Source organism: Papio anubis, chromosome 5 (assembly GCF_008728515.1).
Source record: "Papio anubis isolate 15944 chromosome 5, Panubis1.0, whole genome shotgun sequence".
Classification (NCBI taxonomy): Eukaryota; Metazoa; Chordata; class Mammalia; order Primates; family Cercopithecidae; genus Papio; species Papio anubis.
This window is the reverse complement of record NC_044980.1, coordinates 74158066-74177041: the sequence shown is the minus strand read 5'-3', so window position 1 is coordinate 74177041 and position 18976 is coordinate 74158066. Positions and strand designations below refer to the sequence as shown.

At 44.7% G+C, this 18976-nt stretch overlaps 1 protein-coding gene and 1 long non-coding RNA gene across 7 annotated transcripts in view; one reads left to right on the top strand and one right to left on the bottom strand.

The window, feature by feature from the left end:
- LOC103885215 overlaps positions 1-18976 on the top strand; it is a 65241-nt gene that overhangs the window by 33999 nt on the left and 12266 nt on the right. For 3 of the 5 annotated variants that reach the window (XR_001903515.3, XR_648152.4, XR_001903512.3), the window contains 2 exons: positions 6900-7240; positions 9746-11179. This is a non-coding gene — a long non-coding RNA (uncharacterized LOC103885215). Of the gene's footprint in view, positions 1-6899; positions 7241-9745; positions 11183-18976 lie in introns of those variants that run through there. The other 2 variants (XR_001903514.2, XR_001903513.3) reach the window with 2 other exon arrangements.
- The window catches only part of CKMT2 (creatine kinase, mitochondrial 2), a 36103-nt gene that overhangs the window by 6469 nt on the left and 10658 nt on the right, over positions 1-18976 (bottom strand). For both annotated transcript variants that reach the window (XM_009208701.3, XM_003899877.5), the window contains exons 2-8: positions 9242-9413; positions 7639-7837; positions 6012-6107; positions 5277-5498; positions 3477-3562; positions 2429-2552; positions 987-1121 (exon numbers count right to left, since the gene is read on the bottom strand). In XM_009208701.3, the coding sequence (XP_009206965.1) occupies positions 987-1121; positions 2429-2552; positions 3477-3562; positions 5277-5498; positions 6012-6107; positions 7639-7837; positions 9242-9393 (1014 nt within the window). In that variant the 5' untranslated portion in view covers positions 9394-9413. The remainder of the gene's footprint in view (positions 1-986; positions 1122-2428; positions 2553-3476; positions 3563-5276; positions 5499-6011; positions 6108-7638; positions 7838-9241; positions 9414-18976) is intronic.

The following is an 18976-nucleotide window of genomic DNA, read 5'->3' as shown; positions in this document are numbered from 1 at the left end:
GCTATAAATTTCCCTCCACACACTGCTTTAGCTGTGTCCCGGAGATTCTGGTACATTGTGTCTTTATTCTCATTGGTTTCAAAGAACTTACTTATTCTGCCTTCATTTCGTTATTTACCCAGTAGTCATTCAGGAGCAGATTGTTCAATTTCTATGTAGTTGTGCGGTTTTGAGTGAGTTTCTTAATCTTGAGTTCTAATTTGATTGCACTGTAGTCTGAGAGACTGTTATGGTATCTGTTCTTTTGCATTTGCTGAGTAGTATTTTACTTCCAATTATGTGGTCGATTTTAGAATAAGTGTGATGTAATGCTGAGAAGAATGTATATATTCTGTTGATTTGGGGTGGAGAGTTCTATAGATGTGTGTGTATGAGGTCTGCTTGGTCCAGAGCTGAGTCCAAGTCCTGAATATCCTTGTTAATTTTCTGTCTTGTTGATCTAATATTGACAGTGGGGTGTTAAAGTCTCCCACTGTTACTGTGTGGGAGTCTAAGTCTCTTTGTAGGTCTCTAAGAACAGCGCTCTAAGACAGCATTCCTCCAAGTGTAGACCCTTGACCAACAACCCCAGCATCACCTGGAAACTTGTTACAAATGCAAATTCTGCAGGTGGGGCCTAGCAACTTGTATTTTACCAAGTCCTTCAGGTGATCTTGTACATGCTCATGTTTGAGAACTGCTTGAACTAGAAGAGACAGAGAAAGGAGATAGAAAGAACCAGAGAGAGCAGAGACTACCTATCCCAATTTGTTACATGAGGAAAAATGTAAAGGCCTTATTCTTGAAGCTACCATCTTTTTCTTACAGACCCTTAACTTTTATTCTAACTAATACAAATGTCTTTTGAGGCAAACTTAATTTTTTCTTATTTTTATATTGTAGGTAGAGAAAGTAAGGGTTAAGGAGTGGGCAGTGATATTTTCTCCCTCCACAGTCACATCTGAGCTGATCCTGGCCCATTAGGGCCATTGGGCACATAACAGTACCTTGCTGAGCTTTGGGATCCTAACGTGGACACCAGCTCGTAGTCCTGTTCCAAGGTTCGAAGGACAGGTCAAAATGTATCCTAGGCGCTCATTCCACATGAACTCCCAGCCTCGTTCTTGGATTAACCGTTCTACCTACAAGTAGAACCACAGCGAACAAATGATAGCATTTTCCAACATCCATTCATTCAGCACATCCCTAGCACCAGTGGGGGAGAGATGTATACCCTCCCCTGGCATGAATGAAATTAAGGTAAATTTATAGTACTCCTTTAAGAGAAAATAATACCTCCCCTACCAGACTATTAAAATGGCCCAATTTAGTTAAATGAACCATGTAAAGCAGTGGTCCCCAACCATTTTGGCATCAGGGACTGGTGTCTTGGAAGACAGTTTTTCCATGGATCGTAGGGAGGGAATGTTTTGGGATGAAACTGTTGTTCCACCTCAGATCATCAGGCATTAGCTTCTCATAAGGAGCCTGCAACCTAGACCCCTCCCATGCACAGTTCACAATAGGGTTTGTGCTTCTATGAGAATCTCATGCCTCTGCTGATCTGACAGGAGGCAGAGCTCAGGTAGTAATACTGGCTCGCCCACTACTCACCTCCTGCTGTGCGGCCCAGTTCCTAACAGACCACAGACCGGTACCAGGTCCGTGGCCTGGGGGTTGAGGACCCCTGATGTAAAGCAGTCAACAGAGTACCTGGCACATACTGAGCACTCAGTGAATATTAGTTGGTGGTATTTTTAATGCCAAGAGAGTAGGAGAATATAGGAATTCTTAGCAGGTAAGTCTATGGTCAGGCTACATTCTCTATCATCTCTATGCTTAGAATACCCCAGAGCGATATTAAATAAATCAAAAAACAAATAATGATCCACAGACTTCCCTAAACCACAGTGGAATGGGGAGGTAAGCATAATCGCTTTCTAATAACAAGAGAAAGGCACCTATTTTCTGAAGCACTACCTTGGAAGTTCCACTCCAAAAAATGCCTTGAGACTGGGCGCAGTGGCTCATGCCTGTAATCCCAGCACTTTGGGAGGCTGAGGCAGGCGGATCACCTGAGGTCAGGAGTTCAAGGCTAGCCTGACCAACATGGTGAAACCTCCCCTCTCTACTAAAAATACAAAAATTAGCCAGGCATGGTGGTGACGACCTGTAATCCCAGCTACTTTGGAGGCTGAGGCGGGATATTCACTTTCACTTGAACCCAGGAGGTGGCAGTTGCAGTGAGCCGAGATCATGCCACTGTACTCCAGCCTGGGTGATGAGGGAAATTCCATCTCAAAAAACTTTAAAAACTTAATTAAAAAGCCTTGATTTCTAGAAAAAAAAAATTAGCTTCTTGGAAGTTCCCATAGTGTCTTTGTTCAAGAACAAACAATATGGTAATTTTATTTTAATAAATATCCGGAAATCTCAGATAACCTCTTACTTCTTTTAGTCCACGACAGAATCGCTCAAATACTCGTTTCATGTTGCCTCCTTTTTCCATTGAGATTACCCTGGTGTGATCCTCCTCATTTATCCAGATGAGAAATGTCTTATCATAATTATGCCTAATGAAGAGAGAAATATGGCACTGAGTGTTAATTGCATTTGTTTCAACATATGAAAACTCCCATTACCTCCCTAGCTTGATTGCTTCATTTCACCTTCCTCATTTCCTAGATGGCCCTAATCTCTTAACTGTGCCTGAACAAGTATGACAAAATAATGTTACTTTGACAGAAGGAAGATTAAGACCAACTCTCACCCTTAAAGATGTCATGTTTTTACCAAACAAGAGTATAATTTCCCCTAGGTCCTCTGACTAGGATGACGGTAATTCAACTGCATAACATTTGGCTTTGACACAAGAATGTTTTGTCTCCTAAACGATTCAACCAAAATCTTGTGCTTTAAAAAGGAGATAGGGGTTACCTTCCACCCAAGATGTTTAAGGTATGCAGCATTTCACAGGTTTGCTCCATAGATCCTGCCTGTCCATCCCTACAGAGCAGCTGCATATGAACACTTTTATTTCTGCTCCTTCAGGTACACTCATATATAGCATGTCAGGGTGCAGGAGGCAAAGTGGGCTGAGGACTGTTGGCCAACATAAAACGTGTGTGCACTAGATATCAGTTCTTTTAGGGTTTTTCTTAAATCCTCAATATTTTTTATGTTTTGCTCTTTTAATGTTATGAAACAGATTATCTGTGAGGTCAAATAATATGAAGTAAATTTTTTCTTAAAAGCCAGCCTTTTTTCTCATGCATAATTCATGCAAACCAGGTCATATTTCACACATCTTAGAAACATCACAATACTTAGATACACACACACACACACAATTTCCAAGTAGTCTTTTTCGTTTTTTCGTTTAGCTCATCTGGGCATGCTGTCAGCTGCAGTACACAGAAACTCCAGGTTAGGATAAGCAGGTGGTCTCAAAGAGATCCTCTGCAGATATTGCAAATGCGAAAATGCTGCATCCATACCAGATTCCCCTGGCATCTGGCCAGTCACGGGCCATCCCAGCACATGTTAATAAAGGGGACACTGGCTTATCAAACAGAAAGTGGTCCTGTAGGCCAAAAGGGATAAAGCAGAGAAGAGAGACTGATGAGATCAAACAGGACTGCAAGTGCCAGGTAAACAAGTTCCAACTCACTTATCATGGCTGCTGTCTCCTAGCAGTGGTTCCTAGCTTTGGCTGCCCACTAGAATCACCTGGTAGCTTCAAACAATGCCTACTTCCCATCCCCCAGAGATTCTGACCTAGCTGTTATAGACTGGTCTGGGCATCAGGACTTTTTAAAAACTCTTCAGGTGATTGTATTGTGCAGCTCATGTTGGAAAACACTGGGTTAGTCCATATGGAACTCATTACATCATTGTGGAGTGGGTATACACTACCAATGCCAACCCTATGCAGTAGCTGAGTGAGCAATGAATGAGGGATACTATCCTGAAAAGGCTGTTCTACACAGTGGTCATTCTCTGTTTCTAGCATTATTATTATTTATTTCATTAAAAAGTATTAGAGATGTACAATAATGATCAATAAATAAAAATAGTTACCATTAATGCTGACTGTGCCAGGCTCTAGATTATAGGCTTTTATTTCCTTTAATCTTCACAACTCTATGAAATAAGTGTAATTATTCTATTTTATAAATGAAGAAAACAGATTCACAGAGATCAAACAACCTGTCCAATAGGATGGTTGTAGGAAGTAGCAGAGTATAGATTCAAATCTAGACTTCTGTGACTCCCAAGCCTGTGCCTTTAACCACTGCAGTATACTACTCCACATATCAAAATCAAAGTCAAGACTAACTTTTTTTTTGCAATGTGTATACTATTTCTTGCATAGCTACACATGTACTCTACAGTGAGATATATTCAAATATGATTACACTGAGGTAAGAAACCAAGTGGATGTGGGGAGAGGAGTCCTATAGTCTCTAAGTGGGAGAGATCAGAGACTTCAGCCAGGAGAGGACTGTGACCTGCCACTGCCCAGGGAGCACCATGTCCCTTAAGCAGGAAACCAGACTGGCTACTTGAGGTAGAGGGGGGCTTGTTCTGTAACTGGGCAGGAATATAGTTGGCCTCTCTGGTTTGGAAATGAGGCATATTTCTTAGCATTTGCGTCTTTTGAAATAACAAAATTTTGTTTCTGCTTTTTTTTAAGAGTTAAAAGTTACTTTTGAAAATGCTATCTTGTTTTAGCTCTGCTAAGACGAAAATAAATAAGGGACTTGAGTTTTGTGCACCCTGGTGCCAGAGGGAAGCTGTGGTGGACATGGTGGAAGCAACAGGAATCAACCCCACCAGGAAATGCAGAGGCTAACTCCACAAGAGTCAGGGCAGGCCTCCCACCTGGAATTGCCTTTCTAGATTTTCCTGGCTTCCAGAATTTTCTTTGGCTGTGATAATGGAAACCATCTTCTGGGCACAGACAGGACTTGCACACCTAACTGTTCCCATTTATCAACAAGCTAGGAGATCCTCCATTCATCTCCACCCTCCTATCCGTAGGCACCATCTCCATATTGGAGTTTCCTATGCAGATTTTATCCATAGAATATTTCAGTGTTTGACAAGTACAATGTATGGCCTCATCTTTCTTCCTTATACTGAACAAGTAGATGCTCTTGGGCTGAGCCCAGGGGTGGAGCCCTGCAAGCTCCGGGCCAGGGTAAGGGTTTGAGCAGAGCACCAGGAGAGGACTTCCTGTGCAGGTCAGAGCCCTTGGTCCAGTTCCTATCCAGGGAGCCCCATCTGCTACTCACATCGATGAGCCGCTGCTGATCCTGCTCCGTCATCTCGGACAGCTTGTAGTAGCGGCCAGCCAGGTCCCCCTTGAGGCCCTCCAGGGCGGTGATGGCCACGTTCTCCACCTCCCTCCGCTCCGCCCGGGTGCAGGCGGGCGGCAGGCTCAGCCCACGGATGCTGCGGCCGGTGCGCACCCGAGAAGACAGCACATAATGCTCATCGAACTGCCCTTGGGTGATCTGCCAAGCAGAGTGTGGGGTCACTGCGGTCAGCCTCAGACCACGGTCCTGCCACAGCCACAGTGGGTTCTAATCTGCTGATCCGCAGTTTCCTTGGCGACCCTCAGGCACTGTGCACGACTGCACAATCCATAAGTTGGATACCTTCCGGAAGTCTTGGGGCAGGGGCCTTCGACTAGTAAAGAGGAAAGCTGTTTTAAATGGTGTGGTCTGGGGTCCTTGAACGTCACTGGGTGGTTTGGGATGAAAAAGGGAGTAGCTTTAGGAAAGGTTTAAAGTTCCCAATGACCAACCCTTCCCTGGTTGTATTTATTTAAAAAAACAAAGACTTTGGGACCTTCCTAACCTTCTCTGTGACCCTCCAGGGGGAAGGCTGTGCCAGGGCAGTCAGTGCTTTCCAGGGGTATCTGACTCAGAAACTCAGGGTTTCCGGGGAACCCCTCTCTCCAGGGCTCTTTCCCTTGGGCTCTGGAGTGCCAGCTTCGTGGGAGGGAGAGGGAGGCTGGAGCTTACCTTGGATGCGTCCAGATCCGTTGTGTGCTTCATCACTCTGGGGTCGTAGCCATTGTGTCTTAGTTTGATGACGGGGTCAAAAAGGTCAGCAAACACCTGCAGGAGGGAAGATGGGCGTTTCCTCTTTAATTGGTTCACCTACTATTCAAAGACCTTCCATTCACTTGCCCCTTCTATCTTAAAAGCCAAAGTTGATGCCCTCCTCTGAAATTCTCAGGACTATCATGTAGGAAATGAATGTGAGAATGGATCGGTTAATAATAATAATAACAAGAGAGAAAGCCTTTTGGAGGCATCTTGCCCCTTGAGACAGGGTGGAGCTGGTGAGTTCTGTTATCTTAGCCTCCCCCTGAGTGATTCTACCAAAATCACTGCCATCAGACTGAGCAAGAAAATTCTTATGGTTAGGAATTTAAGGAGTTTCCTAGACATGTTTGCCTTTGTGGGTTACAAGAAGCTACCTGATCAGAGGCTACACAGTTTTATGCTTAAGGGAAAGTCAGATTCTAAAGATTAAGCTACATGTGAAATCTGTTGAAAACCTGGCTATGCCAGAAGAAAAGTACATAGCAGCAGTTCGGGCAAAGCAGGGACCTCTCACCTGTGCGGACCTTCCCCAGCCCAAACCATCTCGTACAAAATCTATTCTATAAACAAAACCTCAGGCATATCCTTTACGTTTAAAAAAAAAAATGTTAAAAGAAGTTGTAACAAAGCACCCTGCAGACTTTGGGAGCTGTGGGAAGTGGGGAGGGCTTTGGGTCCATAGAGCTACCGCTAGCTTGGGACCCAAACTAGACCCAGGGTTGTGCACTGCTGTACGTAAATGAGCCACCAGTCGTGTTTATTCAAGATGGCTCCCTCTCTTCTCTATGGCTGCCTTTCTAGGGAACTGCCTTCAGCTCCCTGCAACAGAAGAACCCAAACAGAAGAACCCAAAAGGGTGGACCTGAAGGAGGAGGGCTGCAGGCATTTGCCTCAGCCAAGAGGCTGCTCTGTGGAGGGGACGCGTGGTGGCTGAGCACTGTTCCAGCCGACCACCCTGTGCTTCAGCATTGAGGATGAGGATGCCAAGGTCATGGGATTTATCCAAGAGACTTGGTGAATTCAGTAGTCTGGGCTACAGTGATTGTCTAATCAGTAATAGGAGAGAATTCAATAATAGAAGCAATAAGAAGAGAATTCCTCATATAATAGAAGTAATAAGAGAATTCCTCATGTTCCTAAAGGTACACTGAACCCTCCTCCCGACCCCCACCCAATAAAGCTCAGCCACAAACACATCAGCTCCTAATGTCTTACTGGTGAATACACACCATTTGATATTATTGTTTCTGTACCAACTCATCCCCTCGACAAGCTCAGAGTTCTGTCATGCAATTCATTCCTCCACAGGGAGGGATCTTAGCACAGCAGCAAGGGAAGCCTTGTCCCTGGGAAGCTATAGACCTCATTGTTTCTGAAAGCATTCCAGATGGTTCTGCTGGAGTTGGCTTCCCTTTATGGGAGCCCTTCCTGAGAAGGTAGAAAGTTGGCCCCATAAAGAAGAAAAGGACCCCAGGACTGTGCAATTCAGTCATATCCAGAGTATCCCTCCCACCCTGGAACCAGCAGCCAATAGTTTTACCTCATAGGACTCCTCGTCACCAGCCACCATGCCCACAGTCTTTATGAAGGGGTGGCCAGGGTTGTCCACTCCAGTCTGGATGCACTGGTCCAGGGTGTAGCCGTTGGGCGTCACCTTGTTGCGAAGCTTGGCATAGATGGCAGGGGTGAGGCACTCAGCCATGCAGTTGTTGTGCTTGCGCAGGTCTGGGTAGTCTGCGCTGTGTGGGGAGGAGGGCAAGCTGTCAGCCAGCAGCCCCTGAGGAAAGGGACCAATGGAAGGACTTGGTGTTTGCCTATCCTTCCACTAGGCTCCCTTCAGCCAGCAGGCACAGGGATACTTGGCTAGAACTGCCCAGGAGTCATACATGAAGACACCAGGTTTCAAAAAATGAGCAAGTTCCACAAGAGCAAGGACTTGCCTTTTTGAGAACAGTCCCTGGCTATTGAAACCAGTGTTCAGTAAATATCTTCTGGAATAACAGAAATCAAATTGGGTGCTGTCTCATCCTGGGGTGTGTACTGATTGAGGATTAGGAGATTCAGGACCACCACAGCCTTAAACACGGGTCATGTCACCTCAGGAATTCCCCAGGTACATGGTGGTTGCTGGCGATTCCCTCAGAGATCCTGATTTCCATAAGAGACAGTAAATGTCTCTAAGAGACACCTCAGTGGTTTTCCTTGTCTCTCATCCATACCTGCCGATGTGGAATTCTGCATGCCACTCAAACTCTGCTTAGCGCACAGTATCTCATGCATGGCAGGGTTCCAAGGGCTGAGAAAACACGTCTATTTTCATCCCTCTCACGCCACTCCTCCACTTTCCATCTGCAATGTCCTTTAGAGCTGACACTTACAGTCAGCACTACGATATCCCTTTTTTCCAGAAGGAGGTAGAGCAGTGAGAGAGGCATGGGTCTGGAACTGGGGGGCCTGGATTTGCATTTGGCTGCACTAGCTATGTGAACTTGGGCACTGTTTAATTTTTCTAGGACTTTATTTCATCACCAAAGGATCCTAAGATGAATAAGATACTCCATGTAAAGTGCTGGTCATACATGAAAGTGCTCCACAAATGTTAACTATCCCCATTATTACTATTCAACTGGACTGCAAGCTCTAAGCAAGAATGATGATGCTACACTTCTTTGTATACACCACAGGTTACTGGTTTAACGAGCCTCAAAATGATTTTCTGTTTTACTTAGTCTTCCTCAAAAGCAAAAAGGACCCTTGCTAACAGTTTCCAGCAGGGGAAGGCATATTTCTTGCTGGTCTTTGAAGCTTTTCTGTTTGTTTTTGTTTGTGTTTGTTTTGTTTGAGACAGAATCTTGCTCTGTCGCCAGGTTGGAGTGCAGTGGTGCTATCTCGGCTCACTACAACCTCCGCCTCCCAGGTTCAAACGCTTCTCCTGCCTCAGGCTCCCGAGTAGCTGGGACTACAGGCGTGCGCCACTACGCCCAGCTAATATTTTTGTATTTTTAGTAGAGACGGGGTTTCACCATGTTGGCCAGGATGGTCTCAATCTCTTGACCTCTTGATCCGGCCTCCCAAAGTGCTAGGATTACATGCATGAGCCACCGCGCCCAGCCTGAAGTTATTTTAAAGTCAGGAGCCCTTACCTTGGAGGGAATAACCTGGGCTGCTCCCGGATCTCAGCACACACTTTCTGCCGGTTCAGCAGGTACCCGGTGGTCAGGGCACTGGTGCCCATGGTAGCAAACAGCAGAGAAGCATTGCGGCCAGTTAGCAACTTAGAAAAGATACTGGCCATCTTTCCTCTTGGATGAGTGTCTGGAAAGCAGAGAAACTGGATTAGATAGCTGCATAGGATGACCCTGAGCCACAGCGTAGAGGTCAACAGGCAAGAGAACCGCAGGAGCCATAGCCTCTCTTTCCGGTTTTTCTGTCTCTCTCTCTCTCTGTGTGTGTGTGTGTGTGTGTGTGTGTGTGTGTGTGTGTGTGTGTATATGTGTGTGTGTTTTCTGTTTCTTGCTTTGCTTTTTTCTTCATATTGCTTGGGAAAATCTGGGTAGTTTTAAACATTAATGTCTAAACTTCCTTAACGCCATGACTTCTCTCTGTTAATATGATAAAAAATAACAGCAGAGGATGTCTTCTTCCAGCTATTTGACAGACCAGGTGCTCTTTTGAACTTCGCCACTGCATCACAACTAGACCCTGAACAGGATGGATTTCTGGACTTCTGAAAGGTAGGAGAAATTTCTGAGGACCACCCTGGAATAGGGGCTGACACTGGGATTCCCCCATTGAAGTAGGACTTTTGAAAGAGGCTGAAGTAGCACAAAGTCAGCAGACCCCAACTTCTGGCTCCTGCCTGAAGCAAGTCTAAAAGCTCTCGGAGGAAATTATATTCATTTTAGGCCCTGGATTCCTACAGATTAAGATGAAACAGTGAACTCCCAAAGATCGCTAAACACACAAGGAGGTACAAGGAATGAGAGTCAACAGAAGAAATAGCAGATGTAGACTGCTAATGACTGAAGATGCTGGAACTGTCAGACAATAATATCAGTAAGCCCTATATTGAATGTTTAAAGTGTGGAATCATAGTTATGAGCAAGCAACAAGAGACTGTTAAGAATGACCAAGTTGATTAGAAAGAACCAAATTGCACCACTCATTATGATGCAGCTGAACATAGAATGAACTGGAAGATATATCTTAAGAAATTATTCAGAATGTAGCACAGAGAAATGAGAAAATGGAAAATAGATGTAAATTAAGAGATATGACAGATAGAATGTCAAGCTCAAATACACATCAAAGTGAAGTCCCAGAAAGAGAGAATAGAGAAAACAGAGAAGTCAGATTTGAAGAGGAATGGCTGAGACATTTTTAAAACTGATAAAAGAATCCATGATTCAAGAGGTATAACATAATCTAAGCAAACAAAAAAGACATTGACACCTAGACAAATAATGAAACTGCAGAATATCGGTGACAAAGACGTGAAAAGCAATCAGAAAAGACAGTTTACCTACAAAGAAATGACAAACAAGCTGATTTTTTGATAATAGCCCAGGTAAGTAAGATTTTTAGAAGCAGTAACTGTCAACCTAGAACTGGGGAACTAGTCTAACCATTTTTTCAAAAATGAGAGTAAAAAAAAATTGATAAAAAACAGATCAATAACAAGGAATTACTAAACTATATGCTTCAGAAAGAAAGGAAATGACAGCATAAGGAGAGAGCCTGAAATGCAGAAAATGGAGAAAACACATATAAATGTAAATAAGTATTTATATATTTATAATACAAGTACTGAACTACCAACAAATGAAACAGGATAAACATGCACAGACATTAGAAGGGCCAGTTAGCCCCAAGCAGGGAGCTGTGTTACGTGGCTCTTGAGTAGAAAACAAAAGAGCAGGTAGTTCTCAGTACTCTCTATTTGATCTCCATGATGCCCAAATAAAGATTGTGTGGGCCCAGGATGGTGGCTCATACATGTAATCCCAGCACTGGGAGGCAAAGGTGGGCGGATCACTTGAGGCCAGGAGTTTGAGACCAGCCTGGCCAACATTGTTTGCTGTCTTTTAGTAGAGACAGCAAAACCCTGTCTCTACTAAAAATACAAAAAGTTAGCTGAGTGTGGTGGCACGCACCTGTAGTCTCAGCTACTCAGAAGGCTAAGGCATGAGGATCATGACTTGATTGAGCCTCTGTGTTCAATCAGTTCCTCCTTGTTCAAGCCTCTGTGGCTTGAACCCAGGAGGTGGAGGTTGCAGTGATCCGAGATTGTACCACTGCAATCCAACCTGGATGACACAGCGAAACTGTCTCAATAAATAAAAAAAAAATAAAAAAGTATGGATTTCCCTAACATTTGGAAGGCTCCCAAGACTCAGCTGCAAGATGCTCCAAGCTTAGATGGATTGATTGCTTCAAATAACTTGCTGATGTGTAAGGCTGTAGCTGAAAACCTGGGCCATCCAGTGAAGGATAAACAACAACTCGTAATAGAACCTTCATTTGGAAGTCTCTACTAAACCTGAATGTCCCAACTAAAAGCATCAAAGACCTTAAAAACATTTAAGAATGTTTATGTGTGCAAATAACAAATCAAGCCTTTTCTGAGTAGGGGTTACAGGATATGGGTTACAGGATAGCCCAGGAAATCAGATTATTAGTTCCTCTTCCATGCTAATATCTGCAAACAATTCTTTCAATTCTAAAGCCAATTCAATTCTAAAGTAAGTTACTACGAGCACACAAGATAAATTAGTCATTTCTTGAAGTTGTCCTGGGGACTGGTAAAGACCAGCATTCAATCTCATCATGTAAACTTCTTTGCTCCCGTACTAGAGTTCAGGTCCTCATGTCAGTATCCCTCCAAGAATAGATAATGGCTCTTCAATGAGCTGCACCAGTGCTTCCTGGTCCTTGCCTGCAGCAGGCAACACTAACATACATCCTTTTGGGCTATCTTATCTGCCATCACACCCTCAAATCCACTTTCTAACTAGAGGGAGGCAATGCTGTCACTCTAGAGGTTTACTGTAGAACTCACCAAAGTGAAAGAAGCTTTGCCCAGATTCTTTCCAGGCAGTATGGGCCTAAACATAAGCCAGGCATGGTCTTCCTAAGCTAACAGGAAGTACGTTTCTTTCTGGGATTGACCAGGAATGACCCAAATGTTTTGGTCTCTATTTTTCATTCCTTAAATTGCCTGTCCACTGATGTGTTCAAGTCAGAGTCTGTTTGTGACAATAAATCTTAGGAAGCAGATACAAGAGGAAGGGGAGTGAATGGTCTCCATGTACAGCCCTGTGACCACTGGAGGTCTTCCTCCCTGCGAGGGTGATGCGTGAGTAGGTGTCTGGCTCAAAATATTAATGTTTGAGGTGTCATCATATCCGTATTTTAGTTCCTGGAAGGAACTAATTTATTCTAACTAATTTAGAATTTATTATTAATTTATTCTGAGTTCCAATACCACCCTAATGTCTGAGCAACAAAGGATGATTTGTGTGGATAATCCTAGGGAAGCTTTGGTCGTGGCTAGCAAAGCAATCTTGGAACTGAAATTCCTCGGTATCCTTGCTTTGATTCCTTGAAGAGAATTGATACAGACTCCAAGTTTTGGTGAAGCAAAGAATTCCTGCTTCCTTGACTGTTTTTCTCGCCAGGACACAAAGAGGTATTGACTTTCACTGTTAAGATCTTAATTAGTAACCTTGTTTGTGAAATAGAAACAAACGTCTCACTGAACAGGCTGGTGATCTGGCAATGGCTGTTCCATGCTCTCCAAAGACCCAGAATCAAAGCTTGCCATGAAATCACTTTTCTTCATGACTAAACTGAATCTCTCTTGCATGTTAAAAGTTAGTCTTTAAAAAGCTATGCAGTCAGAACATTGCTTTGTCTTACACATTTCCCTGTTACCTGGCAGGCCCCAAATGTTACATAAGCATTCTCTGCAGCTGTAACCCCCACCAGAAGAGGCTTGATTTGTTATTTGCACACATGATAACATGTGACATAAGTAAAGCTGGGAAGATGTGTGTTTGTAAGGGGTAATTAGTGTCTACCAAAGCAGATAGTATTTGGTTTTGCCTAGCTTCCAAACATGGTTTTATAAGTTAGTATATCTTGTGAAACCATTAGGACAAGAGTTTGGAACAAAAAGAAATCTCAGGCTCATTGCAAAGCTTTTTTAATGTTTGCAATTCCCTCCACGTTCTGAGCATTATCATAACGTACTGAACTGTTCTGTTCAGAGACCACTAGGGAGAGGAGATGAGGAACCAGAGCAGCCAGGATGTTTCTCCCTGGGATAAAAGCTCAAGCATTCAGACACCCTCACTGTGGGCTCTGCTTCTGTAGCCAGAGGGGATTGGAAACAGCAGGAGCATCTCACATACAGCTTGTAGGAAACACACACGTTTTCCCCAAATATTCATTTTTGCAGTTGGTCCTTGCTGGCTGATCCAGCTTCCCTGTCAGCATATGGTGAGCAGTTTGGTGAGAGGACCACACTTCCAATCCTGGCAGGTACGGGTCCACAAGGACCCTTCTCCCAGGGAACCCTGGCTGCTAGATCTCACAAGACTAAGGGAACCTGGCTTCTCAACTTTGCTGCTGCCTGTGTTTCTTCCCACCATCCCCTCCCCTCTAATTGGCCCTGTTTTCCGGCCTCACATCTGCCACTGTGCCCTTTCTCACAGGGATCCCAGGAAGTCTTAGATCAGTTACAGCCTGGGATTGGCTTCTAGCCCCAGTGGGAGGCATGGAATTCATCCATCAGGAACTCTTTACTGAGACCCTACTGAGTGTCAGGCATTGCACTAGGCAACAATGACATGAAAGTGAGCAAAAGAAACAGTTCTCTCCTGTGGGGGCTTCTAATTCATTTGTGGCAGACGGTTAAGAAACAAGAAAACAAAATCATAGGTGGGGATGAGTGCAAACAAGGGAATAAGCAGCATATTATTCCAAGAAAGTGTAAATGATATCTACTTTTAAATAGGCTAGGCAGGGGCAGAGAATAGAACAGCAAAGCCTTAAAGCTAGACAGATCTGGACTCGCCCCAGGACAGAAAGGAGGTCAGTGGGCTGAAGAACAGGGAGCAAATCACAGTGGACTTCAGGAAGGATGGAGGGGCAGGGTGGAAGGGAGCCAGGTGTGCAGACCCTGAGACCACCCTAAGGAGTCTGGATTTTATCCCAGTGCAGAGGAAATTTACATTCGTGCTTGCAAGTAGATGAGCTGAGCTCATTTTATGAGTTACAGGGGTGGCTCTGGCTGCCAGTGGAGAATGGTTTAGAGGGACATGTGCAGAATGCAGAGAGAGAGAGCAGTCAGAGGCCCTAGAGGTGGTCCTGGTGAGAGATGAGGTGCTGAGACCCAGGTGAGTCAGCGAGGATGAGGAAGAGAATGTGTTTGCAGTCTATTCTGGGGCAGAACTGACAGGTCTTGCTAATGGTTTGGAAATGAAAGATAAGAGAAAATCAGGGATGCCTGAGATTTCTGGTCTACAGTTGGGTGGGTGGTGAGAGCCTTAGGTGTTGGGGCCCACTGGTGGGGGAGCAGTTGGAGGGCAGAGTGTTGCTGGCAGATGTGGATGATCTGTGTGGTGGCCCCAGGCCCCTTGCACCACAGCCGCTGGGCCTCTTCACAGCTCTGGCCCTGCTTCGCTCTCTGCCTGATCCCCTGCTGCCCCACCTGAGCTTTCCCATCCCACTGGCTCCTGGGACTCTTTCGAAGGCTTTGTAAGACTTATAGTGAAGGCCTGGCCACCAGGCCCCATTTCTGCCCAGCACCACCGCAGAGACTGCTATACCCAGAGATGACATCTGCCCTAAGAATTTCCCCACATACTCTTCAACTCCCAGACAACCTCAGATGTAGCTGCTCTCTCAGGCCTTCAATGTACATCTCCACCCAAATGAGTAATATTTGCATTACAAGGAGGAAAGGAGAGGGAACCATTGGGTATCTGCTGTACCAGGCACATTATGTGCTATTGTCCTGTTTTCCAGATGAAGCCAGATTCAGAGAAAGTGTAAGTGATGTCTACTATCTGTGAAGTTAAATGACTTGTCCAGGCTTATGCTGCTAGGGAGTGACAGAGATAGAATTTGAATGCACATCTATCTGACTCCACCTCTCATGTTTTTTCCACATGGCCAGCAAGCTCCGCTGTCCCACCTCACACTTCTGGGAGGTGGCTACCCCCTCTTTCTGCCCCCCTTTCTGGATCTTGACAAGGGGTTCTGCCCTGCCCCAGCTGTCAAAGCCTGTGGCAGCTGCCAAAAAACCTCAACACAGGCGTACTTTGGACCTCCATCATGTGTTGATGTCACAGATGCTGTACCAGGCATTTGACTCCTTGATCTAAAGCCAGGATTCCTGGCCAACATGGCGAAACCCCATCTCTACTAAAAAACAAAAATTAGCTGGGTGTGGTGGTGGGCACCTGTAATCCCAGCTACTTGGGAGGCTGAGGCAGGAGAATTACTTGAACTCGGAAAGCGGAGGCTGCAGTGAGCAGAGATTGTGCCTCTGCACTACAGCTTGGGCTACAGAGTAAGACTGTCCAAAAAAACAAAACAAACTAGTGAGGGGGATGCATGTCCACACAAAGGAATCCTGACAGAGGAACAATGGCTTGGTCCGTTTCTCCTCCTATGTAGCACTGTGATAAAGGAACGCCTTTCAGGTATGTGCCTTGATGGAGCCAGTGGGTGGAGGAGGAAGGGCAATGAGAGCTTTGAAGACAAGCCGCTGATACCCTCATGTATCATCACAGTGGCGCCCTTTGGGAGCCTGCTATGGTATACTCATCCACTCGGGAAAGAGGAATTCTCTTACCCACAATTTTGTCTTCAAAATTGAAATTCCTTTGGGCAGAGCCTAACAGAGAGTTGCCTCATTTCATGTAACTGTAGCATATGTAGTGTAGAAGCTCCAACATGTTTTCGAGGCAGTCTGAGGGCTCTTTCTGGAAATGCCAGGCAGATGACATCTGCGTCTGATTTTACTTTGTCTTACAACCAGGCTAAGACCTCCAGCAGCATCAGACTGTGGAACTGCTCAGGTCAAGGTAGACAGGTAGAAAGGCCCACATAGATAGTGGTTACTCATTCCAAGAACACAGAGGCCCACACCAGAAAGGGCAGATGATGTTAATGATGTGAGGCAGGCAGTTATGTCTTGTGACTTTCGTGAGCCATGATGCATTACACTAAGGAACTTTATCTCACTTGCCTTGTGACTTGTTAGTGAAAAGTGGCCTGCTGGCCTGTGCTGTGGAGGACTTGCAGAAAACTCCCCAGCCACCAGCAGAAGGTTCAGACATCTCCCCTAGTTCCTCCCCAACCCGTTTAGTGTGAAATGGCACAAAGGGAAACATTTCTTTTGATCTGTTTTTGGGGAAAGGCAAATGTCAACTAAATAAGATCATATTAGGGACTGTGCACGGAGGCTTATGCCTGTAATCCCAGCACTTTGGGAGGCCAAGGCAGGCAGATCACCTGAGGTCAGGAGTTCGAGACCACCCTCACCAACATGGCGAAACCCTGTCTCTATTAAAAATTCAAAAAATATTAGCCAGGCATGGTAGCATATGCCCATAAACCCAGCCACTTGGGAGGCTGAGGCATGAGAATCGCTTGAACCCAGGAGGCGGAGGTTGCAGTGAGGCGAGATCGCACCACTGCACTCCAGCAGCCTGAGTGATAGAGACTGTCTCTCTCTATATATATACATATATATATATATATACACACACACACACACACACACACATCCTATTAGGAATTTCATGAAAGCTCGCACATCATTCAGGGCCTATTACGGGGGCCCAGAACATCAGGACAGAGTAGCCAGCCTCACATTCAGCTCCATTGCACTAGAGTCTTGCATGATCTTAATTTGAAAAACACACATGTGTATCTATATTTGTATCTCTTCTAATATATTGTATGTGACTTTTTAAAATATTGGTTTGCCATTTCTATTTTGTGCTAATGCAACAAATCTAATTTGTTTTAGAAAAAGTTATTACTGTTTCTTGCTTCTTATCACCCCCTACCGTTTGGACTTTGTTGTCCATCTTTCTCTGCCTAATTGGACCACAGCCTGGTGCCTCAATCTCCACAAAATCTGTTCCCTTCTAGCTCAAGATGACTGCATTCTCTCTCAGTTCCCAGTGCACTCACTGGCTGCTCATTCACCTGCCCTTGTGCTCTGTGCCTTTTTGGCATCTGCGAGTAAACTCGATGCCACATATCTCTATCCTGTTAACTCCTGTTTGTATTGTCTTCCCAAGGGACCTCTCTTATGGCCATGCTGGGTTCCTCCCCTTACCCACATCTGCCAAGCATAGAAATCAAGGCAACATTCTCAGTCCCTTTAAGGGAAGTTCCAGGTACCTAGCTAGTCCTACAACCAGCAATTAGGGAAGTTAACGAATAACCTGCTAAACAAGAAGATAATAACTTAAAAGCCACCCCAAGTCAGAGTCACAAAATGTTTGATTCCTTGTAGAAACTAAAGACAGCATCTTGACATATGCCCTTGCATTGCTTTTCAGAAACCAGTTCCCACACCAGATGGAAAATGCTGACCACTGTCATAGACCTCAGAAAGACTGAAACCAAAAAATAGATAAGGAAGTTCCAGAAATTCCCTAGCTCTTAACTCATTATGGATACCCCCTCACTCCTGCTTTAAAAACCCTTGCTTATAAGCTAGCAGGGAGCTCAGGTGTTAAGTGCTAGGTACCCATTCTTCTTGCTTGGCACCTGGCAATAAACGCCTTTTTCTCACTACAAATCCCAGCATCAATGTTTGGCTTTTTTGGCATGCTGGGCGACCAGAACCAACCCCTTCTTTGTGTACTTGCATCTGACTCTGATGAGCCTATGTATGTCAAGCTGGTCGAGGCCCTTTGTGCTGAACACCAAATCAACCTAATTCAGGTGGATGACAACAAGAAACTAGGGGAATGAGTAGGTGGCATTTGCAAAATTGACAGAGAGAGGAAACCCTGTAAAGTGGTTGGTTGTACTTGTGTAGTAGTTCAGGACTATGGCAAGGAGTCACACGCCAAGGATGTCATCAAAGAGTACTTCAAACGCAAGAAATGAACAAATCTTTGGCTCACAAACCCCACAAACTTTTGAATGAAATCTACTTATATGATGTGACATACATTTCTTTCAGACATGGATTTTGAAATCCTATCAGTAAAAGCCACCAGGTGAGACTGACAAGTCTGGTTTTGAGCATGTACCTGCTTTGTTTTCTGATATCTGCAAATTAGGGTGACCCAGTGCAGGCTCCTGACGTTTTGACCATGACAGGCTGGCTGAAGCCTGGGAGCTCGTTGTGCCCATCCTCAGAGATGTCCGTGTGTGACACAGCAGAGACTACCCCAGAGATAACAGATGAAAGCCAGCAGAGTACAAGGCATAAATGTGCATGTCCTTCTGTTTCTTTTTTTTTTTTTTAAGGGGTTCTGACTGAGCAGGCAGGTAGGGAAGGAAGAATTAGATGAGGAGCAAGTGCTGGGTATTGGGGAAACAATTTAAATTTCCTACCACCCCAGAATTTCCTCTCTATAAAATATAGGAGAGAAAAAAATTTATTATTGAGTAAACATGAAACTAGTGATGCGTATCTTTAGCATTCTGCTAAGGAGATTGCAAAGACAGAAAGACATCCCACCCTTTTATATAAGCAAGCAAATAGGACCCATTCATTGCATACATGTTCTCTAACTCAAGAGGACATGACAGCACCATTTGTCAAGCATAATTCCTCCTAAATTCACCTGGTAATTGGGGTGGCCATTTGTGTTCGCTAATTGCCTTTATAAAAAGGA